Source organism: Rhinolophus sinicus, chromosome 1, assembly GCF_057876585.1.
Source record: "Rhinolophus sinicus isolate RSI-liver-muscle chromosome 1, RSI-T2T, whole genome shotgun sequence".
Lineage (NCBI taxonomy): Eukaryota > Metazoa > Chordata > Mammalia > Chiroptera > Rhinolophidae > Rhinolophus > Rhinolophus sinicus.
Window position 1 is genome coordinate 80,562,396 of NC_142501.1, and position 27,953 is coordinate 80,590,348.

The 27,953-nt window shown below is 34.0% G+C and overlaps 1 protein-coding gene across 2 annotated transcripts; it reads right to left on the minus strand.

Moving 5' to 3' along the window:
- RASSF9 (Ras association domain family member 9) lies at positions 1-27,953 on the minus strand. Of its 2 annotated transcripts, none has more exons than XM_019754921.3 (2): positions 27,043-27,953; positions 1-5,427 (listed from the first exon to the last, which is right to left on the minus strand). In XM_019754921.3, the coding sequence occupies exons 1-2, from the start codon at positions 27,087-27,089 to the stop codon at positions 4,170-4,172; spliced, it is 1,305 nt and encodes a 434-aa protein (XP_019610480.2). In that variant the 5' UTR covers positions 27,090-27,953; the 3' UTR covers positions 1-4,169. The 2 variants fall into 2 exon arrangements, with proteins under 2 accessions (XP_019610480.2, XP_074181434.1); XM_074325333.2 differs by lacking the exon at positions 27,043-27,953 and adding an exon at positions 25,247-25,372.

Below are 27,953 nucleotides of genomic sequence, written 5' to 3' on the forward strand. Positions count from 1 at the left end.
AAGGAAAAACTATATTAAAATTGTAATACTCAACATATACTAATAACAAAAGATAAATACAAATCAGGTTTGACTTCTCCAAGAGGCGCTACAAGTGGTTACTATCAGCATAATTTGAATACAGTATCTTCCTTTCTTAAAATGTGTATACATTTTTTGGCACTCTCTCTCTCTCTCTCTCTCTCTCTCTCTCTCTCTTTCTGTGTGTGTGTGTGTGTGTGTGTGTGTGTGTGTGTGTGTGCGCGCGCGCGCGTCTGTGTGTGTGGTTTGGTAACATCCACAGTTTTAGGTATCCACTGTGGGTCTTGGAATGTATCCCTCATGGATAAGGGAGGGCTACTGTATAAAAGTGAGGAAATTTTTTATCTTCAATGACAAATTGAAATAAATATTTATGAAACCTAATAAAAAGTCTTTTTAGAGCCCATTTGCTATATATTTATATTATTACAAAATAATATCTGATTTTCAATTGTGTGTATTAGGTAAAAAATTATGTAATTCCAACTGCTATAAAAATTCATTTGCTGTAATAGCCAAGGAACACACCCAGAAAGATAAACGATATCACATGAAAGGGTACAACTATTCTTTTTTTTTTAATTCTGAATCAGTTACACTTGAAGAAATAATATATACTTTATATTTGCCACATCAATTTTGTTAAACCAATTAGGAAGTATGAAAAGAAATAGCCTAATATTAAAAAAAAAAACAAAAAACCTATATCTGGATTAAAATGTATTCTTTTTGTCACTAGAAAAATGCATTTTAAATAAAACATAATCCTACTCTGAAAATTATAAAATGCAACCACAGAAATATAGTGTGTCATAAACAGTAGATGTTTAAATAAATATAAAAATAAATTTTAATGAGTTAGATAGAATAGCTTCTACCATTCACATGGGGCCATTTTTTTAATAAAAGGAAAAAATAAAATAGTTATTTTATTCAGGATATTGATAGTTATTCTGTCTACCATTTAAAATTCAGCTCTATAAAGTACAGTTTCTACATCCATACAACGCAGGGAAAAATACCATAATTTAACTATAGATAGGTTTTTTAAAGACAATATTTGCATTGCTTTAAACCAGTAACTTTGCAAATTAAAAATAAAATAAAATAAAATTATACCACATTAAATTATTTTTCACAATAACATGAAGATTTAGTGCTCCCTTAATTTATAAACAGAATTACTATTAATATTTTAAGACTGTTAAAATGCATATTTATGTATAAAATGCACAAGCATCATTTACCATGCTTAAAAATAATTTTTCAAAAGTTCACAATCTTCAAAAATTTAGCAATTCAGTTAAAAAATTGAGTAGACCAAAGAGGTTGATTGGAGGAAATGAAGTTAACACAATAAAAGACAAAGTAATAAGAAATAAAAAAATACATTGAAGGAGGGAAGTCAGATAAGTATATAAATAAATATAAGCTAAGCTAAAATGTAAATGTTCCTCTATGAAAAATACACCTAAAATATTCGTGGGTTCAGAGATAAGATATTAGAACTGGTTGAATGGAATGATAAACATTTCATAGAAGAGATAACACTAAAGACTGAAAATGGGTAGACTTTTAATGTATCGCAGATGGAGGAAAAGAGATATATTAACTAGAATGATGAACAAGGCACAATCTGTGAAAATCTGTCTTGTTAGAAGAAGGAAGACTAATCAGCTTTGCTCTGCTATTTCTAGCTGCATATAACAATTGCATAGTTAACCTGGCAGCTTACTCGATAATTTATAAACACTTTATTTTAAAGCTTCTATAAATAATTAAAACATTAAAGTTTATATCAAGTTTTATATTCATAATTCAAATTTTCACTTAATTTAATAATGACTAGCTCAGTTTACAGATGAGGGCATTGTAGTTTAGTATTTTTATTTGTATTAATATATTACTCTAAATTAGAAACTCATCATGGTAACTGATTATTTAACATTGTAATGAATCAAATGCTCAAATAACTAAAGAACAATTAGAAATCCTAATGTGAATTCAATAATCAGTGGTCCCACTTACAGACAAGAGTTTTTAACATTGTTTAGTGTAAAAATATGGAAGAATTGGCCCCTTAGACTGTATCACTGTGATGACCAGTATAAACACCATGGTTAACTGTATAAAAGCAGAAGTTAATGCAGTCTGTAAAATAAAATTATCTGTCTGGTCCTATTTTTTATCAGAGCCTCCCATGAATTCAGATAATTAAGCAAATTATATAGCAGATAAGCATTTTTTTAAAAGTATTATTATTTTCTCACTAAAGAGTAATCCAAAGAGATTTTCACTTACAGAAAATAATATTGTAATTGGTTTGTCCTTGATAATCTTCTGAATTTAATCCCCAGAAGTAGCAATGAATATGCCAATACAATGGCTTACCATATTGCTGAGTAATTTAATAGGACACTAGGCAGATAAACTTCCCTTTCTCAGACTACTATTCAATTCCCTCATTTTATTTTTTTAAATAAACCAATATTAACATTGTTACTTAGTCTATATCACTGTACTTGCCCTGGAATGGAAATTTCTATTTTTCTTACCAGCTGACTTCAATTAAGGCCTTCAGCAATATGTTGGTGCACGAAATAACGTAGATGGTTCACTAAAGTGAAATACTAAGAAAATTCTAAATATCTTCCCAAAGATTGGTAAAAAGTATGGGGGATGGGGGAATGGAAAAATAGATTAAGAAACTGAATTAAAACATGTGCTATAATAAGCATAAGAATAAAAGGGAAGAAATGAGAAATGTTGGGGATCTTAACCAATATCCACATATTAAAACAAATTAAAATAATATGTCTACTTACATGTACACTGACATATAGGAGAGATGTCAGCTAAAGAAAAATAAATATAGCAGTATTCATTTAACAGGACAATAAAATTGTTTTCAGTATGATTATATCATGTGTTCACTGGCAAGAAGCAAGAAAGGGGGAGGAAGAGGAGGAGAGAAGGGAGAGGAAGAAAGGACTTCCTAACTAAAAATCAAGTAAAACCAAGCACAGACTGGCACTTTGATTGTCAGTCAGGGTAGGATATAAATAATCCATTTGATTTGTTGGATATTTACTAGCATGCTTGGGGGGACGAGGTGCAGCTAGTATTTTTTTCAGTTTGCACCTCAGGTAAAATACTACTGTACAAAGACAGTCTGAATTACAGCAGAATGAAAGTTTTTTTTGTCCATGTGAGTTCCTCTCTGTATGTTCAAAGACAAAATGCTAATACTTATGGTATCTAGAACTCTATTTTACCCACACAAAGGACTCCGAGTCTCATCCCTTCAACTTTTATATGTTGATAGGGCATGAACTAACAGGACTATGACTCAGATATTTCCTCAGTAACCCACACCATACCTCATTCAAAGAGTGAACCTGCACAGACCATTGGTTTGATCCAAATATTTAGGTTGTCAGATAGAGAAAGCCTATACATATCTCTTAATAATTTTAGTCTTCTTTAGAAAAGATGCTGTTGTATGCAGCATTTGGCCCTTCCTCATTTATACCCCGTTCTGATCCAGTGTTGGTATTTGTACACGTCCCTTCTCACCTCCTGTTGTCCAGGCATAGACAGATAGAGGGCTGCAGGAAGTGACAGAGATGATGTACATTCTAAGTATAATGAGAGAAATAATTTTAAATTAATACAATTACAATAATTAATACAATTACAATAGAGTAGCTGTCATGTACTTAACAAATTTAAAAATTTCAATGATACAGCATTGAAAAATATATTGTAGCACATTTTAATTTTAGTTGTTCATCTGTATTGTTTCCATATATTGACTGTCTCATATTAAGAATTAGTTTTAAGTTTGTATAAATTATTTCTTGTAGAAGCTATGGGAGACTGTAATTCCCACCAAATTATTTGTTGTACACCTGCAAGCTATTGTGCCGCATTCCTAAACACAATTCTTCTTTTAAACTTGTCATAATTAGGTCACATTGGAAATCTTAAAACAAAAACAAACTTACAAATTTCTCTAGTTTTTATTAACTACTGAATACTTTAACATGATTTACATATTTTTAGAATGTAATATTTAGAATAAAGTTTCCTATTAAATTAAACAAACATGAACGACACTAAAGTAGGTCAGAAAGAAGCCATTCGAATTATGTTGACAACAGCACCACATCTCCGACAGTTGTTTCTGAGTCCTGACTGTGGTTAGAGCTGATACCAGTGTCCGAGTCTGTGTCATTTGTATATATGTTAAATACTCTTTGAATACAGGAAGGACCCTCCCCACTGCTGTTGGGGACCTCAGACTCCCCTCTGTTTTCCTTTAGCTGGCATCCATCTTTATTACTAATATGAAGTGAACCGAACTCCTTGGCCAGGAGCTCATATTCTTTTGCTTTCATCTGAAGCAATGAGTCACTATATTTAATCTCTTTCTGGACGCCACTCAAGTGAGAGTGGATTTTCAAACCAGCTTTCATGCTTTTCTCCAAATCACACTTAACACTTTCTAAATTAGAGCTTTCAAGTTCACTTGCAGCTGCCCCTTCTGCATCTTCATTTATCTGAGTGCAAACACTTTTGACCTCTTTTTCTATTTCAGCAGAGAGCTTATCAATGAGCATTCTGTAATATGTTAGTCGTTCCTCCAGCTGTATGATTCCACCACTTTCACTCAGGTCCTCCAGAATTTGGGTGTCATCACACTGTAAGTCTAGCTTTTGCTCAACTTCACTGAAACTGGGCATTAAATATGCATTTTGGACATAATTTTCTCCATCATTTTCTACCCGATCAAGATGGAATTTGGCCTCACACTTTTCGATTTCCAGATCCAGTTCTTTCATTCTCTTGACTTGTTGATGGATAGTATGGTCCTGGGAAATAATCAGATGAACTAAGGTCTCCATACTATCTCGATCATGGGAAACTGTGTCCTGTTTAATTTTAGCCAATTTCCGGAAAGTTTTTCTGACTATTCTTTTTTGCTTATCTGGTGGTAATGTCTTCATGTAATTTGCTGGGCTGAGCTCCCACAGTTTTTCTGTGTTTTGCACTAATTTAGCTTCAGCTGTCCGCCACAAGGGAACCGGTAGAAAAGCATCCGCTTTAACCAAAACAAATTGCATATTGGGCTGCTCATCCCCCCATGCTTTCCAAAGCTTCAGAATTCTAGTTAGTGGAGGAAGAACCCGTTCTGAGCCTCTCCACTTTTCTATGATACAGTAATCACTGGTCTTCCCCAGAAGAAATCGTTTCTCTCCAAATGTAGTCTCGTGTTCCTCAAGCAAAGCCTGGATGACATCAGCAGAGGTGGTGCGTTTAGTTAAACCACAGACAATCTTCTCTTCTTGGCAAACCCAAACCACAATTTCCTTCTCTTCTGAATCCATGTCTTTAGTTGGAGATCTGAAAGAAAAACAAAGCACATTATATTTCTGTCATCACCTGTGTAAACTCAGAAAGATGGTTTAACTTTAATACCCTTAAAGAAAGGTGCATTTGAGGTTGACACTACATAAGAATCAGAAGTTTTACTGCAAGAAAAGAAAAAAATCTTAAAACCATGGGAAATATCTTCATTTCCTTTTTATTTCCTAGTGGGTTCCAGAAAGAGCAAATTGTCTTCAAAGACACCTGAGGCTAATTTATCTTTAGAAGGCAGACACAATAAAATTACAGTTACAACTGTTAGAGTTAAGACAATAATCAACATGGAGATGAACAAGAGGAGATAAAATAAGACTTTTATTGCTGGAGACAGGACTGGAGAAGCATTTGGTAGCATAGGTAGGAATGGTGAAATGATATTGGAGTAATAGAATCAAAACTAGTCCACTATTAAATACTGTCATTCTTTCATTCGACAAATGTTTATCGCATGCCAGATACATCTGAAGATTCTAAAGATACCACAATAAAGGAGATGAAAACACAGACACCAAGTGTGTAATTAACATAATATCAGAGAGTGGTAAATGCTAGAAAGAACATTAAACTGTATAAAGGGATAGAGAATGACTTGGAAGGAGAAGCCAGTTTTATTTAGAGTGTTTAGGAAAGGCTTCTCTAAGAAGGTGACATTTGAATAGGGGCATAAATCATCAAGAAGCAATCAGAGGCCTAAGGGAAGAATTCCCAAAGGAGGAAACAGAATTATCAGGGTCACAAAGTGTGTTCAAGGGACAGAAAGAATGTGAATGTAATCGGAGGCTGCGGATAATGGAGTTGGGAGTTGTTGCTGGTTTAAGTTTTAAGCAGAGGGAGGATATGATCTAATTTATGCTTTACGTATATCTGCTTTCTGTTTATGGAATGGACTGTAAAAACGGTAAAAAGTAATGGCAGGGAGGCTCAGTTGAAAACGAGCAAAATTGAGTAATTGTCAATTATCAATTTTATGAGATAATGGGACTAGCTATGACACTAAAACTAAGGACATCTTTATTTTATAATATGCTTTAGTGTTAAACTTTAAAAGAAATCTTTTAAAAAAATAAGCACCAATAAAGATCATAAACATCAATTATAAAACATTAAATATGTACCAGGCACTGTTCTAAGCTCTTACATATATTAAGTCATCTGATCCTCACAATTCTGTGGGGTAGGAAATAATATTACCACCATTTTACAGGTAAAGAAACCAAAGCACAGGGAGTTTTAGTAACTTTCCTAAGGTCACACAGTTACTAGTGCACTGAGGATTCAAACCTAAGCAAGAAAGCTGGCTCCAGGTGCAGTTCTAACCATTACACTATAAACACAAGTTTACAAGTTTGATGATTTAGACATATGGATTAAATTGGAAAAAGAAATTGTAAAATATACTATATTTTAAAGAACTTCATCACATAAATTAGTCTTTGAAAACAATGGGAACATAGTGCCCCATGTGAGCAGTCAACTGTTCAAGGAAGGACTTTTCCCAATGGCCAGCTGTGAAGAAACGTGTGTGGAAATGTGTTACTTCCTATGTCTTTTCCTCATTCATCTTGTCCCTGCTCTGATGTAATAAAAGAGATTTCTGATCGACCTGGGTGCTGACAAAACTCTGATATATATATGAGTATAAATGTATATGTGTATCTATATACATATATATGTGTATACATATATATGCCGATATTGTTGTCATAGAGTGGTCTCTATATCCTGTTCCATTTTCTGGCTGGGAAAGATCAATTCTGGGTCTGTAGCTAAGGATGACACATGATCTATAAAATCTTCATCCCTACACGATAACTGTAAAGAAGACTGGGAGGCAGAGATCAAGGAATTCTTTAGTATTGAATAATAGTAATTGTGTATATGGAAATTCTCCCATGATCCCTACTCCAATTGGAATCCTTCTTGTTTTGGAAGGATCAAGTTCTTGTATATTATGACTTTCCCTAGAGATCTGTTTGTTTTTAGCTTATGTGGATAATGTGGCACTAATGGTCACTAGGCACAATCTAGGAATATATTTTTATTTCCATATCACATATGAGAAAGTTAGTGCTTTTATTAGTAACCTCACAGTCTAGTTGCAAACCGTTTTTGTTATTTATTTATGTGTGCATGTATGCATGTATGTATGTATGTATGTATTTTAGGTCTACGCTAAATGTACTTGTATTTTCTTGGCTCAGTTATTTCTAAATATTTTGAGAAATTTTCACAACCATTATTCAAACCAGATAATTTTTTAAAAATTCAGCCACTTGACTAAACATGTTTAAGTAATGACTGTTCATTACTGAGTTTAGACAATAAATCTTTCATACGTAGTATAAGCTTCATCATGTTTAAATTCTACTTTGTAGCAGGCTTAGGATTTTGAAAACTGTATTTATTTTGTCATATGGCTTCAATTGAGTTTCTGTATATTAATTGGACAGATATTTTCTGAGCACTTCCCCTGTGTCTGGGACTGTCATGGACATGTGGGTGATATAAAGACATATATGATATATAAGACAATGTCCCTGGCCTATTGTGGGAAAGAGTGCTAGAGTTGGGAAGGGAATACTTGAGTGTCAATTCCAGTGTCAACTTTCTTATTACATCAGTGGTTTCCAGAAGCTCGACTGATGACCTTCAGCTTCATTTCATTTTTTAAAACAGAACATTCAAATAAAAAATATAGTAAGGATGTAAAATAAATATTCATCAAAATTAAACCAATTTACAAATCTTAATCATTACTTTTTAGAAATAATTACTTTTATTTGGTCATAGACCCATGCAAACCTAGTCATCTGATGTAAAGGCTTTAACATTAAAAATAAAATGTTTCCTTCTCAACCGTTGGAAATTTACTATCTACAAACACATACACAAAAAAAGATTAAAACTACAAACTTAGACTAGATAAAATGGTTTGTCATGTAACATAATGAAACAAGCAGTTCTTACCTAATTATTTAAATCTACTAGTTGAGACATATAACCTCCAATTCTGATGCAACAAAATAAAAATACATACATTGCTTGCTTAAGAGTATAATTGGTTTTGCTTTGCTTTGCTTTGTTTTCTGTATGTTTCTTAGGGATAAGTTGAATAAGATTATGGTTTTGTTTTGACTTGATTTGAACTAGTTTGTCTAGTTCAAGAATAGTTCATAAGAAAACAAATAATGCTCTTAATATCTAAATTATACTCCCATCAACACATAACTGTTTCACACAATCATCTTTTACTATGTTTCACTCATTTGAAAATGTATTAAAAGTAATTTGAAACACTATTCAACAGATTTTACTACAGATTCTAAATATATATTATACTATATAATTATGTAGTATACATTTACGACATTGTTCATGCACATACTTTTTAGTTATATATTTATTTTAATACTTTATTAAATTTGATAATATTTGTGTACAACGTGTTCTGCATTATTCATAATAGCCCAAAGTAGAAATGACTGAAACATCCACCAACTAATGAATAAATAAACCAAATATAGTATAGTCATACAATGGAATATTATTCAGTCATAAAAGGAATAAAGCACTGATACAACCTGGATGAGCCTTGAAAATTTCATGTTAAGTGAAAAAAATCTAGTCACAAAGGACCTCATGTTATATGATTCTACTTGTGCGAAAGGTCCAGAAAAGGCAAAATTACAGAGAAAGTAGATTAGTGGTTGCTTAGGGCTGGGAAGGATGAGGGATTTGGGGATTACGGTTAAAGAACGGTGGGTTTCTTTCTGAGGCAATAAAAATGTTCTAAAATTGATTGTGGTGATGGTTGCACAACTCTGTGACTATAATAAAAAACAGTGAACTGTACACTTTAAATGAGGAATTGCAGGCTATGTGAATTATATTCAAATAAAGTCACACACACACACACACACACACAAACAGTTTAAAAACACATACAAAAAAAACTGATAATGTTGAATATATCCTAAGGTACTCATGGAAATATTATTTTTTGTTGCTTAGCAATAAAATTACTGTTATTATTATTTAATGCAGAGCAGGGTGTAGTCTTTTTTGTATTGTTATTCAGTAACATTATTGAACTTGCTACAATAGCTAATAATATTATTTTACAAATACTTTCCAACCTATCCCACAATATTTTTTCACCTGTTTCAACCAGTCAATATTTTTGCATGTACACTTCAATATAACTCTTGAGCTAATAAGAGACATTTAAAAACATTATTAATATAATCTGAGATTTTAATCTTCTTCTGATTTATAATTAATTTAATTAAGATTGTGCTAATGAAGCTCATTGTACCAATATATATGATTATTCTTCTACAATTATCTCATTACTCAGTTTTTCCTTTTTATAACACCCTCATCAAAAATTTAAGAAAACTTAGTGATAAATAAAACACTTTAACAGCATGTGTTACCCTCACTTCAAGTTATTTTCCATATTCACTCTGAAATAATAGTGAAAATTAAATATGATACTTTTTGATTTACTCTACTGTCAATCAGAAACTTTAAAATATTTCCCCATTGATAAATAATTTTAACACCTCAAAAACAATTACAGAGAATTAAGATGAACTGGCGTGTAAGTACAAATGAAACATTCATACAAATATTTCTTCAACAAACTTCCACTGATTATCTATTTTGTACAAAGGATTAGGGAATAAGTAAGCCATTTATATCTGGAAGTTAAGATGAAATATTAAATATAATATTTCAATGCCAAATTGAAGATCCCATAACACATATGCGTCATATATTTACAGGAAACGGATTCTGGCAGAGATAAATGGGTAATATTGGACCATCTTTATTCAGTTGTCCAGAGGAAAAAGACGTTGAAGTTGGGAGGCAGGAGAATAAATGAAGAGCAACATTTCTTCCTATATATAATAGACATTAAAGTTCCATTGAAATTTGATGGATAAACTTATCAGGACAAATACTTCATATTAAGTCTTACTTTCAAACAAAAATCATTAAAATGATAAATTACTAATTAAGAATAAATACTGGATGCTTCTAAAACTAGGTATATGAATACCAGAATGCAAGCTATAGATATTTATAGAAAATATTTGGATCTCTGAATGTATTTTTCCAGAGAACCTGATACAATCATTTCCTAGGCCAGCCTGGGAAGTATGATACTGGCACTATCTAGCTGCCATGTATAGGAGTGATTTGATGGGAAATGGTTTTTTTTTTATTGTTTGACTCTGCGCTCTATGCTTGAAATCAAAAGGTGGAGCTTTTTCATTTCTAAGCTATTGGTGGTACCTCTGCCTGGAGATTTAATGGAACGATACATCAAATCGAAGAAGAAAATAACTGAATTTCTGGGGAATTATGTGTCTTGACCCACTGCCCAAAGACTTTTCTGTTTCTTTTTCATTACCATTACTTATTCATTAAACTGAAGATTCTCTCCTAAACCAGTGATTCTCTACCAGGGGTGAGTTTTGCCCCCCCAGGAAACATTTTGCAATGTGTGGACACAGTTTTGGTTCTCACATTAGAGTCTGAGGGTGCTACTAGCATCCAATGGGTAGAAGCCAGGAACATAAACATCCTACAATCCACAGAACAGCAGCCTCATGACAAAGAATTATCCAGCTGAAAATGTCGATAGTGGAGCTGTTGAGGAATTCTGTTCCAGATTTCCAACAAAACATACTTTCATTGCAGCTTCACCTTTATGCTTTTCTCTTTACATCTCTGGAGCAACTAATAGTAAAATATATGAAAGCAAAAATTACAAGCAAGGGAAACACTTCCAATCTCAAGTAGTCTAAAATAAATGATGAAAGTTGGCGTTCTACTTCATGCAATACAAATGGAACTTTTTTATTCTTCTTCCAAGCCATAGGCAATCCTTACACTTGTTATCACTAATCCTGCCCAACTGGATTTCTCTCTACTAATCCCACAGCTGGTCCTAATGAACACTGATATTTTCATTTAGATGCTACAGAATGCAAACTTTATTTAGAATAGGGTTGATTTTAGCTCAGAAAAGAACTTAGATTCATGGACCAGTAAATCTTCTTTCTTCTTTAATAAATAGTATTTGAACACCTGGCCGCCACATATGGGGAATGGATTTTGGGGTAAAAGATGTGTAGATGAAATGACATGATGGGAATGGTCAAGGAGACCAATGCCATGCCAGGGGCGTGGTGGGGGTCTGGAGTCAACAGAAGGGGTTTTCATTTATTTATCTCTTACTCCTTCTTTATAGTCTATTCAGCGCTCCACAGAGGGGACAAACAAAGTCCAGAATTAGGAATGGAGTTTTCTAAACACCTACAATTTGGGGTAAGAGGAAGCCAAGACAATACCTGCAGTCTTTACAAGATGAAAAAGGAAGTTCCCAGAGACAACTATGGGAAATGAGAGAAAAATCTCAGCTAGTTAAGGCTGGGGAAGTTACAGGCATATAAGATATGCCTAGATAAGTCAGGAACAGCCTTTAAAAATGCCTTGTCAATAAAAGTACACTGAATATAACATTATCATGTTTTGGTTATTCAGAAGGCAATCTATACTCTAATACTATCCTGAAGTCACTATTCTTCAAATGAATTGGCATATAACACAATATAAAAAACAAACAAACAAACATGCAAACAAAAAAACCTGGTTATCGGTGCTTTCTGATTGCTGAATACAAAGCAAGGGCTACTAACTATTTTACATTTTATCAGCCTTTTGGCCAAGTTAAGATATTGTCATGTTTTTTCCCATGAAGCTGAAAGTAAATAAATGTTTTTCAGTCAAAATTCTCATTCCACAGGGAAATGAGAATTGTGTCCCTAATATTTTCTTAACATACAATAATTCCCTTCAAAATTTTGATTAAACCTCAGAACACATGTATACTTATCCTCAAAAGACAGAAGTTTATTTTATTCTAATATCGCTATGTAATTCAAAGCCATAGCAAGGAACACAACCAGAATACAATATGCTATTTATAAGTTTTCACTAAACACAAACCATTTACATTTTATTAAAATATTTTTAAAATTGGAGTCCTTCAGAAAATTAATTGTCCTATGAAAAACTGGGAGCGTTAATAATTAATTAAAATTAACCTGAAAATACTACTATATATATATAATCTATATCTATATATATAATCTATATCTATATCTATATCTATATCTATATCTATCTATCTATACATATATATCAGTAGTTTTATTCTCTATTAATGCCAGTTTAATTTTCTAGAAAGTAATAATATATGTCAGTCATAGAGGATAAAATCCTAAATATTCCATAATTGCAGGGTAGCTATAATACATAATTCCCATAAACAAAGAAAAGGGAAGGGAATGTGTAAAGAATGTGAATTGGAGACTACAGGTGGTTAAACAAACTAAGTTCATAGTTCAGATTCCGGAAATTGATTATAATCAAAATGCAAATATTTAACATGTGGTTTTTACCAGATCAAATGCTAAGAAAATATCTAATCTCATTGGAAAGTCTAGTGCTTCCTTCCCAGTGTTACCTGGGCCTGGTAAATACCTAAAGTTTCCTTATTGATGTGTACTTTGTAGACAAATATTTCATAACAACAAAGCATAAGTATATTTATTAAAGGAAAGTTACCTAGCCTGAAATTTAGTTTAATGATAGCTGTAGTTATGTCAACAATTAACATTTGTTTTCCTTTTGGCAGCTAAGTCTGTAATTGGTTTTGACTTCTTAGTGGAAGATATTTCCTAATGATGGAGATTTTCAGCTTGTATCTGCCTGCAGCTACCTACTCTTTCCTCTCTAAATGTGTTCTGAGATATCTTGGCATATTTGAATAGCATAGAAATATGTAAGAATTTGAATTATCTGTAGGATAACGGGAAATGCAAGATGAGCTCCTTTATCCCTGACTTTTGATTTTCTGAACATACTTTATAATAAACTGTAATAAAATGTGATCTCCAATTGGAAAGCTCATCTAAACTAAGCAGATCTTCACATTAGTCATAAACAAATTACTTAAAGGGCAACAACAAATTAATAACTTGTAGAAACAAGAATACACCAGGGCCTGTGATGCCATTTTGTTACAGAAAAGGAGATACTTGAAAAACATCATCAATAAGAGAAAAACATTGGTTTTCTGTATCAAAAGTATCTAATGGCCATTTACCTACCCCAAAATTTAAACTCTTAAATATGCTCTGAATTTCACTGCCTCCACCTCCTCTAGGACTTTGCTTCGTAATTCATCCTTTCTCAAACTCTTTATCTTCTACATGTTCCTCTGGTCCTTCCTATTATCCTGTCACATTAAATTAATAATAACCATCATTTGATCACATATTCACCTCAACTATCTTTCCTTCACAAACACAAATAGCAATCCACCGTCACTTTCACTAGTTCAGCACTTTACAATAACAACAATCCACCATCCCCAACCACGCCCAACAAATACATTTTTTTCTTAGGTTTATCAGAGATTTCCTAATTGCCAAACCCAATAGCCATTGTGGCACTGATCTGATTTAACCTTTCCATAATATTATGCACTGTGACCCTTCCCCTCCTATTCTTGCAGCAAGCCATTGCTTGACTTCTTGATTTCACTCTCCATGGTTCTTCCTTTATCTTTCCAGTTCCTTCTCAGTTCCCACACGAGTCTTGCTTCCTTTGCATATTCAATAAATGTAGGTGTCATGTAGACATGGTCAAAAATTCCTCACAGCTCCTTCCATCAAGAGATGGAGTTTATTTCTTTCCCCTTGAATAGACCTTGGGATGTGCTATGTATAGCCTATAGAATGTGGTGAAAAATGTGTATTAGTTCTGGAGTCCAGGCTTCAAGAATTCATACAGCTTCTGCTTTCTTCCTCTTGGAATGCTGTTCTGAGACTGTCTGATGAAGAAGCCTGAGAGGAAAGACCATACAGAGACAGAGACCCAGCCATCTCAGTTGTCCTGTCTGAACCTAGACCTCAGTCAATCCACAGCTCATGAGAGCCCAGGTAAAGCCAGCAGAACCACCCAGTTTACCCACAAAATCATGACAAATAATAAATTTTTGTTTTTAGCCATTGATTATTAAGATGTTTTATTATGCAGTAAATGATAATTGATACGACTGGCATCCCCCATGGTTTCTATGACTCATTTCTTGTCTCAGTATACATATTTTATGGGTGACTGTAATAGCTCCCACACCTTTATCAACCAACTACATGATGATACTTCCCAAATCTAAGTATTTGCCCTTGAACTCTAGACCATATTCCCAACTTCCTTTTTTTTTGCATTTACCTGATATATTTGTATAACCCACAGTCACTTCAAATTTGACCTATCAAAACTAATTCATCGCCCAATCGTCTCATATCCCAAACCATTCCATCTCTTGATTTCTCATCTTACTGAATGTAATCACTATCCCCCTTTCTCTCAAGCTTGAAGATTGGCAGTATTCTTAGATTCTTTTTCCTATCACTCCTATTTTATTCTTCCTCCCAAATGTCTCTAATATGTGCCCTCATATCTGTCACCATTACTACAATTCAGACAACTCTAAGTTTTACAACAGATTACTGTAGTAAGCTATTACATATTGTATTATAAACTCTTGTCCACTTCACATTTGTGCTCCATAATATTGCCAGACTGCCCTTTTAAACTGCAATCTAGTTGTCTACCTTCCTTGATTAAAATCTTTAAATGGCTCCCAAGTCCTTCATTTTAAGTCTCTTTACTCTTTTCCTCTCCCTCTCACCCCTTCTCCTCTCCTCTCCTCTCCTCTCCCCTCCCCTCCCCTCCCCTCCCCTCCCCTCCCCTCTCCTCTCTTCTCCTCTCTCTCCCCCACACATCCCCCACCTATCTCTCCTGCCTGATGCTAAGATCTAGGATTCCTTACATGATTTGATTCTTCCAGCTCATATCCAAGCACTCTCTAATATGCACATCCATCTAGCATTCCTAACTTCTTGCTGATCGCTGATCTCTGACAGATCTAATATGAGGATAACCTGACTGACATATATATCACACTATTTATTCCTAGACTGGATTGAACTATATCTGCCATGCTTTTGTTTTCACACTGGGCTTTTCCATAATCTGTTTCCTTGGCCTGAAACACCCTTTTCCTCCTTCTCCATCTGACTAACTCTTATTCTGCTTCAAATATTGTTTCCTCTAGGAAAATTTCCTTACCTTCTCTGAATAACCCCACTTTCACCATTCCAGATGGAAATGGGAGTCTATTTTTGACGCTTCTACAGAACCCAGTAACATTCAGTAATAGCTTTCTACTTTCTTTTTTGCTAGTTTTCCAGTCAGGGCCTGGACTGAGTCTTTCATCTTTGAAGTCTAAGTGCCTAACATACAGATATTAAAAGTTTAAGTTTTGGAGTGGGGTAGGGTGGGGGTAGGGAGATAGGATTATAAAAGGGGTTGGAGGTAAATGAAGGGAATGTCTCAGTTAACTATGGCCTGGTGTTTACAACTGTCCCACCACCTCTTTTTGTAAATAAAGTTTTGTTGTAATATAGTCATGCCCACTTAATTATGTATTGTCAACAGCTGTTTTCACACTACACTGACAGAGCTGAGTAGTTGAGAGGGTGACAATAGGGCCCCCCAAAAACTAAAATATTTATTATGTGGCCTTTTACACACACAAAAAAATATTGCCAATTTTTGACATAGATAAATTATCGCCACTAAAGGTCTAGATTTTATTTATTTAAATACGAAAATATTCTTTGAACTCCAGTATCTAAACAATAACTCTGTGTCAGATTCTCTAGGGGATAAAAAGGTAATTATAATATGGTCTTTAAATAGAATAAATTTACACTCCGTGGAAGTGATGGCCATGTTTGGAAGCCATTTCAACCAAAGGTAATGATTAAAGGATCACTAAAAGGATGGCTGCTAAATGCTTCATAGAGATTGAGTGGGTTTAACATAGGATCAGTCAGTTTGAAGGCCCTGACTGGAAAACCAGTATGTTTTGTCTTTAAAGACCATTCCAGGTGCAGTATGTCCCTTATTAATCAGCCCCATATGGATTGTCAGGAGGCAACAGAGTAGGTTGGATGAAAGGCTGCTTTCACAGTTCCATCTCAGCTGCAGCATGTTCAAACACCAGGTGTTTGGAGGTGGACTATTTGGAAACAGTCAAATGATACCTTGAATTTTTTTCACTCTTCACCTTGATGTCCTTCCCTCCCCAAATTTCCCTTGCCATTTTTTCTGTTCTTTATGATGATACACTATATTCCCATGCAGACCCAAACTTGTAGTTTTCATTGATTCTTTTTTCCATCCTGATATTTTCTACTGCCCCTGTTCACTCAATTTTGAATTCCTATAAATTTGGCCTCCGTAGTGACTCATAACAGTAGTTGCCATTTGCAATTTCCTGTTTGAAATAACATTTGAAAAAAATTAATTGTTTCACTTATTGTTTATTTATTATCTGCCTGTCCACCACCGCACTCTAAGCTCATGCTACTATAGCATTTCCAGACTTCAGAAAGTATTATATAGCACAAGCTGCCATTGTACTTAATCCTCTAAACTGTGATTACAGCAAGTTCTCCTAAGTAAAAGTAGAACCACTAAAAATAATCAACATTCTTTTTAAAAGTAACTTAGTCTAAGTCTCATGCGTGTTATCAATAGTTCTAGAAAGAATTTTGACTTTCAATGCTAGAGTAGAAGAGCAGGCAGTCAAAAAACCAAGGCTAATACTTTAAGGTCCACTGCTATAAAATGCCTAACTTCCTGTACAATTAAAAACAATGGAATCTCAAAGGTCCAATGTGGTTTCATAAGTGCTTTTTCTAATTGTGGACAACTCTTTTCTTCATATGAGATTGTAGTATTATATGTCTACCCCATGGAAATACCCACATTTGTTTTTTAATAGCACCTCTCAGAGCCTCCAGGCAAATGTAAGGTCCTATGTGCAAAACTAAAAATAGGTATCCTCAGGCTGTACTATGGAAGACTGCGGTCTCCCCAAACTAATGTACTGCTATTAGATCATAAATACCCTCATTTAACCATAATGTAGGGAATTTCCCAAGGGATTGAAAAAAAGGTCAGAGTAAATAAGGAGCATTAGAGTAACTAACAGTATTTATGGTGGCTATAAAATGTCCTAGTCATTGGTCAAGAACAACAAGCATACACTGTGCAGTATACCAATAAGCCTCAGACACAAAACTACTATCCATTACACACCATAATTAATGAGCATGAAAATTTGCCGAAGTTGGACCACTATCTGCATTAATAAAATTAAAATGTAAAAGAGCCACAAAATAGAATAACTCAATTCTATGAAATGATAAACTGACCAATTTAATGATTATGAGAATGAACATCAGTCAACAGTTGACTAAGTCTAATAATGTTATATAAACACATCCTTAACATTTTTCATACACTTCCAGATTCTTCTCTTATCCTATCTGAGTCAGTCTTAGCTTTGTGTGTTTCAGCCCCCTCCTACATCTTCTTATGTATCTTATTGTGTTCCCTCCTCTTGTCCAAACTTGTCACCTAACTGTGGGAGTTTAATAAATGTTATCTAATTATGATTATGCTCTCTTTATTTTCCTTTACCTCCATTTGCTTCTCTCTTATATACTACTACTTAGAGTCAATCAAAAACATTTATTGAGCACCTACCCTAGAGAGAAACAGCTTTCCTCAACTCCAAGAGGGTATATTCTCATTTTAATGGTAGCATAAAACTGTGCTTTTATCTACCCTATCAAAGATACTTTCCCATGGAAGAGTGATTTAAAAATAAGTTCATGCATGATATATTTAACTATAATGCTGTTTCTCAACTAGGAGTTTAATTTCTTAGGAATGGGGTTGTGTCTTTGCATGCCTGGTACAATACCAAAGCCAGAGAAAAGATAGCTACTCATAACATTCATATATTTGTATTACTAAAATTAAGTAATACTTAGAAAATAGTAAACACTCCATAATTCTTAGAGGTTATATTTTATAACTTAATCACATCTGTTTATAAGTAGAAATAAACACATTTGACTTTTACCATAATGCTACCTTTCATGATAGATGTTATGTGACAATACATCATGTTTTAGGTAAAATAAAATCACACACAAAAACATCTTTATAATTCTATTTTTTTAAAGTTATCTTGAAAAGGTAAACAAGCAGAACAAAATAATTAAATTATACTCTGCAGAGTATAGAAGCTTTAGAATTATAGAAACTTAGACATGAAAGAGACCTTAAATAGCTAATTCAATTTCTCACTTTATTAGACAAAAATAAGGTTAAAACATTTAAATTATGTATCCCTTCTTTTTATCAAAACTCCACAAAGACATGTAAGGCAATATCTTTTAAACTATGCTATGCTATGCATTGCTAAATCACTAACGGTCTCACAACTGGGCTCAAAAAAAGTGTGAGAATTAAACCTAAAAGCTGTTAGAATTCATATATGTCATCACGATTCAAAGTAATTTTGTATAACATTTCTAATTTTATTCAGTAATTTACTTCTTTATATACAGGGAGGAAAGGAGATTAGTGGTAATACAGAAGTTCTAATGTGTCAAAGTTGAGATTTTCGAAACCCAAAATACCACACCATGCTTAAGTGTTAAAAACTTAGATTACTTCATAGCATTTCTAATCAAACAGGGCTGAACAAGGAGGATATATTTACTGAGATTTTATTATCTCCTAGCACTCTGTTAAGTCTTTTATATAAAATCAGATTACTGGATGGTTTAGGATTAAGTCTATTTTAGAGATGACAAAATTTAGTCCTAAAAAGCCATACACAGTAATGGTTAAGAGCATGAATTTAAATCCTGTTTCTACCACTTAATAATTATTGTACTCCTCTGTGTCTTAAATGCCTCAGATGTAGAATAAGAAAAATAATAGGACTTTCTTCACAGCATTATTTTAAGTACTATATAAATAACTTAAAACAGTGCTTGGCACATAGTGTTATAAAAAGTGTTAGCAGAGGTGGATTTACCCTGAAGCTAATGAAATAAGCATAAGGGCTGCCTCATTTGCACAATCAGCTTCTTAAGAATGACCTTCCCCAGAATGACCTTAGCAATATTTTTGTGCATAATTGTGCATACTTCTACTTAAAGAGCACCCCCTCCAATTGTCAAACTTGGATTTATCCTTGCATGTTATTATTACTGTTGTTGTATTAGGAAGATTAAGTATGTGCCCGAGGGCACACAACTAATAATGACATAGCTCATTTTGACCTAAGAGCAATGTGACTAAGGAGATGGAATTCTTAATCAAGATATTTTTCTGTCTATTTCTAGCATATTTCCCTTGTTTCATAACTGTAATTATTTTATACAAGAGGATAAATCCTTTTTTCATGTGAGAAAACAAATATTTCACAATCATGTTGGGGGTGCCCCCAAAAATGTATATACACATGACTTGTATTCATCTTTTGTTATCAGTATATATTGAGTATTAAAATTTTAATACAGTTTTTCCTTTCTTAAAATATGTATACTGGGCCTGCCAGATGGCTCAGTTGGTTAGAGCGTGAGCTCTGGGCAACAGGGTTGCCGGTTCGATTCCCACATGAGCCAGTGAGCTGTGCCCTGCACAGCTAGATTGAAGACAACGAGCTGCTGCTAAGCTTCCAGAGGGGCGGCCGGATGGCTCAGTTGGTTAGAACGCGAGCTCTTAACACAAGGTTGCCAGTTCAATCCCAGCATAAGATGCTGCAACTAAAGATTGAAAATGGCAACTGGACTTGGAGCTGAGCTGTGCCCTCCACAACTAGATTGAAGGACAACGACTTGGAGCGGATGGGCCCTGGAGAAATACACTGTCCCCCAATATTCCCCAATAAAGTTTATTTTTAAAAAAATATGTGTGTGTTTTGTTTTTTTTTGGCATCCCCAGTATTTCCATTATATCAAAAGGAGGAAATGCCACACAGTCTGCAATGGGGTGTACAGTAGCCATCTACCATTCTCCACCAAACCTTACTGGTTTATATACTTGGTTGTCTTCAAGGAGTATTAAGGGAAGAGTATCCCTGGTAAAGAATGAGTTACCTTGGTTTGCTTTCTACAAGAAAAGCCCAGTAAAGTCTCTTACAGTACAGTGGTACCTCGATTTTCAAACGTAATCCATTCTGGAAGACCACTGGAGTTCTGAAACGTTCGAAAATAGCCGACAACTAGTCCTCAGAATCTTACAGTTGGCAGAAACCACATGACATGTTCGACTTCTGAGGCATGTTCGAAAACCGAAGCATTTACTTCCAGGTTTACAGCGTCCATCAACCGAAATGTTTGTCAATGGAGAAGTTCAAAAACTGAGGTACTACTGTATCTATTTGTCAGATGTGACTCTTCACTGTTTGAAAGAAAGGAGCAGTTAAGCCTAGGATCAGGGATGGTAAGAGATCAACCTTGAATTTCTGGATTCATGCTTTAAGCTACCCATGCATCTATTCAACACAAATGTACTGATCTATTATTCTGATCCAAGTACTGTATGGGGACCAGCTGTATTTGGAAAGTGTATGTTGAATTTATTTATTCAATCAACAAATATTTATTGAGCACATACTCACTTTACAAAGAAAGGAACAAGAAAGGTAAGACCCTGGCTCTCAATAAGCCTATATCGAATAAGAATTTTTGTATAGCTACCTTAAGTCACTTCATAAAAAAAAAACCAGAGGGTACTCTAGCCTGCATACATAAACCTTTGAGAAAAAATTTTCTTTGTTCATCAGCATATTTAATATCCACTGATTTTTTTTTTAAGCACAAAGTTGATTATAGCAACTTTTTTCACAGTGCTGTAGAATTTAAAACAACTTACATTTCTAACAGTTTGGGAACAGTTACATAAATTATGATAGCAAATTGACATATTGTCTAGCCATAAAAAATTATTTTATACAAACTTTTTCATCACAAGGTTAAATAGTTATGATCCATTGATAATTTTTATCCTGGAAATATCTTGCTTAACATATTCCTAAGACTCTACTGAATTCACATAAAGTAATTACTTCACCCTTTACCATTCACATTAGTAATGGCTTTAAATTACAATCAACAAGTATGCAGACTTTCTCTAGAAAGTGTAATATTACAACAGGCTCCACAGGAGTAGAATCAAAATCTATTTTAAAAAGTAAATAATTGACTCTTAAGAAATCAGTGTCGTATGTGCTGTGTGTGTTTAGACAAAGGGAAGTCTTTAAAAACTCCTAAGCAAATATGCATTAAAGAATATTAGGACACAGAAAGAAGCTGAACTTTTTCCTTTCAGATATACATGGTGCAGATAACATGTTGTCTCACTGTAGAAAACCAGTATGCTAGACAAAGAGACTTCTTTTCAAGAACTGGCATCCACATGTGCATAGAAGAGGTAAACGCATACCCCTACTTCAGCTTTCTTCCACTGTGAGAACTCAAATAGAAAGAGAGCCACATTTTTGTAAATTATTTGAAGCTGCTAACAAATCTCCTGAAATCACATACCAATAAAAACTTTCCAAGTTATGCCATCCAACTAATAATGACATTACATAAACAAAATTATTAACCAGCTACAAACATTTTAAAACTCTTTTTTTTTTTTTCCAAAAAACCCACTAGAGAACTTTTCACGTTGACATGTGTCATGAATTGGCACGGTGCACAATAAAATATCTTATGTAGTGGATTTTAAGTTGCCTTAGAGTTGTTTGAGTAACAATTTGAGGTTTAACCTAGAGCTCAATTTCACAGCTGCCACTGCTCCGAGGGTATTTTTGCCAGAAATGAAGCATTCCAGTCATTGTTCCTAATAAGCTGTCTGCTGCCAACTAGTAACTACTTAAGTTACCAGGTATCCTCAAGGGAAATCTCTTTCAGGAACTCCTGGGAACTAAGAAGATATGCATACTCAAATATCTGGCATTTCTCAATCCACTTTTGGGAACATTTTAAATATTTATTGAAGGTTAAACAAAATGGTACATAAAAACTTTCTATTCTGAAGAATTCATAAATTGCCATACTTCTAATGACAAAGAGAAAACATCCATCTTGCCAGCAACTTTTACTCTAACCACAAATCTTTATTCTTCCTTCTGATAAGTGTCCGCGGCATGATGTACTTACAGGAGTAATATAAAAATATAAAGCCCCTGGTTTAGAAAAAACACACAAAAAACAAACAAACAAACAAAAAAAAAACCTTGGCCAGATAAGTTCTAATTGATTTAAAGCAAATTTTAGTGCAAAATTTATGTATCAATTTTCAACAGCAGAACAGTGTTTTTACTTCTAACATATTTATTACAAATATGTTTTTGGAGTCTTTAAATTTCAAGGTAATATTATGACAAAGTTTGTTATCACCTATGATGGATAGACATATGTCCATAGGTATAGGAAAAGCCAACGGAAAGTCAAGAGTTGACTGAATAGTACTTAACAATAATTATAAAGGCCTTATTAACTAGAATAGATCTTTTCATATCCATTGTTAATTTTCTGTTCTTTTACAAATTACCTAAATGAACTCTTCTATTTTATATTTCCAATAAATGCATTACTACTTTATTATGACAATTTTCTGCTTCTAGCAAGGTTTGATAAAAGGTTCAACCAATTCTTTGCCCGTTTTTTTTTTGTTTTTTTTTTAATTAAAACACCAAAGAATCATAATTTGCAACTAAGTATCCTCAAAAACTTTAGAGTGACATTCTACTGTCCTGAACTTTTAAAAAAGTTGCTGGTTGCTATTTTGTAGCACTAGTTTTTAAAACAATCATTATTTTGAAAATAGACTCTAATATAAAGATGATCACATTCACAAGTGAACCTCTGTGAATATTTGAATATATTAATAATCTAAAACCAGTTATTAAATGTCCACATGAATACCAAGTGAAGTTATGCTTCATTATTTGCTTCTTTGGATTTTATATGAGAAACAATATCCACCTAGTAACTCTTAGAAAATATTTTCAGAAACTTGAATAGTTTACTGAAAAGAAAATATCTAGATTTTCCAACGTTTTTATTCTTCTTGTTAAACAATAAGTTGCATAAGAAGATACTCATCAATCTTTGGGATCCAGTAACAGAACATTGTATTATTCTGGAATCAAAGTAAACAATCCATCTCCTGCAATTAAATGGTTTTCTGAAAACTATACTCTTCATATTAAATGCTACTACAGTTAGAAAATTGTAAAAGATTAATTGTGATAGTAAACACAAAGGATTTTAGATTGGCGCCATTTGTTTTGTTTATATGAAAGTTAGAAATGAAAAGCATAAAAATGTTGTGTGATCTAGTACAATCATTTTGTGATCATGTATTATTCTCAAATTTCCTAAAGACTGCTTCCCAAATTTTTGAATTAAATACGTTCTAAAATTTAGAAAATATTATCTGGTAGGGTAAGATTAACCTCGGGTTGAAATCCATATAATTATTTGTCTAACTCCTTGGGTTTGGATTATATTAAATGTCAACCAAAGCTGTATAAAATATTCAGTTGTATAATACCAGCTGACATCAGATGATGAATAGAGAGTAAACTAATTATTACATTTCTACTTTGGGTATGAATTATAATTTTAGTTATCAAAATTACATAAACAACTGTATTACAGTCCATCACATGCCAGTCCTGTGTGTAACAACGCAATGATGACTAGACAGATATGGCCTTAGCCACTCCAAGCTTTACAGGTTGTGTCTTTTCAAAGTTTTTATGCCTTATATTTTGAAGTTTCATTTGTGTCCCATTTGTCTCTAAAACTCTCAACTATCCATGTATTATGGAATATTTACAGAACTATCTCAGGATGTTCAATCTTGGGTGATTTAATATTACTCTAAGAGTGAATAAAAATGAACAGAGAATAGGGTGAAGAAAGTGCAACAAACAAATTTCTCAAAATTTTATTATCTCAAATTCCTAATATTCCTTCTAATAATCCACGTTTTTTCCTGCTGATAAAGATGCAATTATGCTCAAGGGGTTCTTTTGGTTGTATAAATTATACACCACAAGATATACAAATACATTGCTCAAATCCTTCCTTTACTTTCTACAAGAAGTTTTATACGATATGTTTGAGGAAGGTAGTGGCTGTTATCAGAGTACTGTTTTATAATCCATCGTATTTTCTGTTATAGATGAATTACTCATCATTTAACAAAAGATAATTTGGTTTCTATATGTCCGAGTAGGATTGTTTAAATCATTACAGAATCCAGTAAAAGGAATACCGGTAGATACACTTAATTATGTAACTAAGTTTCACCTGTAGTTTCATCTTTGAAAAGATGAAAAAATAAAACAGAACAAAACAAAAATGCCTCATTCATAGCAATACGAAACACACACAGACACGCACACACAAGTTATATTTCAATATACCATATTACTTATTAACTGCTTAGTTTGAAATACCCATATTTTTATGTCCTCGACTACCCCGCTGGTTTACATTTTTCTCAAGGATTGGAAAACTACAAATCTGTAAAGGAAAGCCCTCAGTTATTAGAGGAACTTAAACATATCCTCATTATTAAAACCTTTGCCCAAGCATGCTTCTAATAAAGCATCACTTTTGGGAGCACCATTCCATTTTCTCAGAGTAACTTGAAATATTATGAAACTCATTTTTTATTGTTTTTTTCTTTCCACTTTTTCATAATTTTGCACAGAAAATGTCATATAAAAAAATATATGAGTACTCACCTCCTTGAATGAAAGCTACTTTTATAGGCGGAGTAGATTGTACAGCAGCAAAATTGAGGTAATGAAACTGGACTCGTACTCCCCTGAGGGAAACTCATAGGGGTGCATGCCAAGTTTTATTGCACTGCTATTTGGCATACCAATGACAAAATTCTTGAATTAATAGTACTAAGAAACAAAAAACAAACACACACGTAACAACCCTGAACTATCAGAAAAATCAGTATGTCAGAAATATAACTTGTTTTATAAAACCATAAACTTTCCCAAACTAATTTTCAAATATATTTTGACAACATTTAAACAAACATATTCAAAAATAATGTTACTGAATAATCATTTAAAAAATAGTAAAGATCTTCTTTTGGCAAGGGGAGTCTTCTGAAATATTTTTTAATGCACTGACACCGCTAAGATGAAAACCTATTTTTAATAATTATCACTAATGTATTTTTTAAGAATATACAAACAATTTCTTTATTTTAACAGTTTCACTAATTACCAGAAATACCATATGTGTAATATATGATCAAGTTATTAGCAAATAAAGCTAGACAGTTTGATAGTATTATCATTGCTGTTTTAGTTTCTTAAGCAAACTTAGTCTAACTCAATGTTTCTACTTGAAACATTATTTTTAACTCATTCCAATAGATTTGGAATGAGTTAATAGATTTGGAATGAGTTAAAAAGAACTCATTCTACTGGAATCAGTTAAAAATAATGCTTCAAGTAGATATTCGTGCACAAAATAAAGTGTGGAGATGTACTTTAAAGGTGTATCACTCTACATGGTCATGAAGACACTCTAAAATAATTGTATCATTTCCTACCATGTAATTGGATATTTTTAAATGTATACTCAGTAAATTATGACAAGTACAAACAGGCATGATTGAGAGAAGAGTTGTGGAAAAGCCCTTATGCCAAAATAAATGTATTAAAAAACTGAAGACCATGTCTAAAATTATCGTCACTTTTTTCCTGCAGGAAAATGTAACATTGGAGATGTTAATAAAATATTTAATAGGATTAAAACACACATACTGACTCAAGAAAAATCTGTGTGTGTGAGAGAGAAAGAGAGACAGACAGAGAGAAAAGGAGAGAAATGTACTTATTTATACTACGGGCATTGCAAGGTTGAAATAACAAATCAGATCAAATCAAAATAAAATATTAATAATAAGAATTAAGGAGGGCAGCTGGTTGAATCCTCCTTTAATGCCTAAAACCACCTAAAGTTCTCAAAGATTTTTGAAAGAACCAGTTCACAAAAAGTTTCTCTACAGGGTATTTTCACTTCAGGAACTTTCCATTTCAGGAATGCCCCACTCTAAGGGGTGCCAAAGCATCTTTCCAGGATTGTATCAGCAGCTGTCTTTTTCATTTTAATTAACGGCTGATGCATTTTACTTATATCTTCATCAAAAATTTAAGTCTTCCTATAATACACTAAGATTCTGTCTGAAGCAAAATGAAACTTGCCATCCCACACTCTCAAATACGCATGGCAACACAAAAGAGAGATTTTGGTGATGCCAGTTGTGGAACAAGCATTGGCCAAAAGAAACAGAACAAAAAATTCAAAGTAATCATTATTTTCAGCAATCTTTGCTCTGGCCACAGCGGTCATTGTTGCTTGAACAATATCCACCCCTCCCCGACTGAGTATAAATAAAAGACCTAACTCCCTACAGCTTTGTTCCCCAAGAACAGTTTTGATCAAAATCTAAACGCAACAGAACACATGCCTTCACACAGAAGGTCGGGAGCACACACACGCTGGACTTTACCTGTTTTTATGCCGAGTCTTTAGCAAGTTCCTTCCAAAGGGAGCCATGGTCCTCCAGGCGCTGGAACAGCAGCAATGGCCTTATCTCCAAGTTATCTGAGGGGTGGGGGTGGGGATATCTGGATTTCTAGGGTGAAAGCAGGAGGACGGGAAGCTTCCTCTTCACCTCCTCAGATGTTCCTGGCTTCCAGCTCATTAGCAGCCGGCTAAGAGAGTTGTTGGAAGTTGTGCAACTGCTGCTTCACTTTGAACTGCCTGATTGTTGTGGCTGCTGCACCTTTGGAGACCTGCCCAGCTTCAGGCCCGAAGAAGGCGTTTGGAAGCAGGAAAAGAAAAAAGAAAAAAAAAAAAAGGAGAGGAAGGGAGGGGGACTCTATTGTTTTCTGTACTTATTTGCAGACTTGCTAAACTTTAAGGACTGCCAACCTCACAGGCATGGTAATGCCCATGGAATGGGAATTTCACTGGATTTGGAAACCACCCCTCTCCCCTTCTTTCCACACCCAGCCACACAGAGTGAACTGAGCACACATGAAAGGATCTCAAAGTAAATACCCCCACTTCCTAGGCAGCTCCAGTCTGTGCACAGTAACCTGATCACCGCTAGCAGGAGCGAGGGCCCAGAACCCTTGCCCACGGATTCGACACAAACAGCCCCAACCCAGGCAATCTGTGCTGTAAAATTGAGGAGGAGGAGCGAAGCTGGAGACGGGATCCAGGTGGTCACAGACCATTTGGGAATCTGAGCCCCCGAGTTGATCCTAAGAACTTCCCCCAGCTCCATTCCTCCACACCCTTGAAGTTCATCTTCCAAAAGTTGAAGGACCTGAAGCACCACAGGGCTGCAGATCACAGCATTGGCATAGGACCCAGCGGGCGTTTGGGGTCCGGCTCCCGCGGCGTTTACACCGA

Bases quoted from the DNA above. Each gene is read 5' to 3' on its own strand.
- RASSF9 (XM_074325333.2), bottom strand. From the start codon at position 25,344: ATGAGTTTCCCTCAGGGGAGTACGAGTCCAGTTTCATTACCTCAATTT. The intron at 5,428-25,246 runs GTGAGTACTCAT...TTTTTCTTTCAG, and splicing joins AGTAGCTTTCATTCAAGGAG to ATCTCCAACTAAAGACATGG.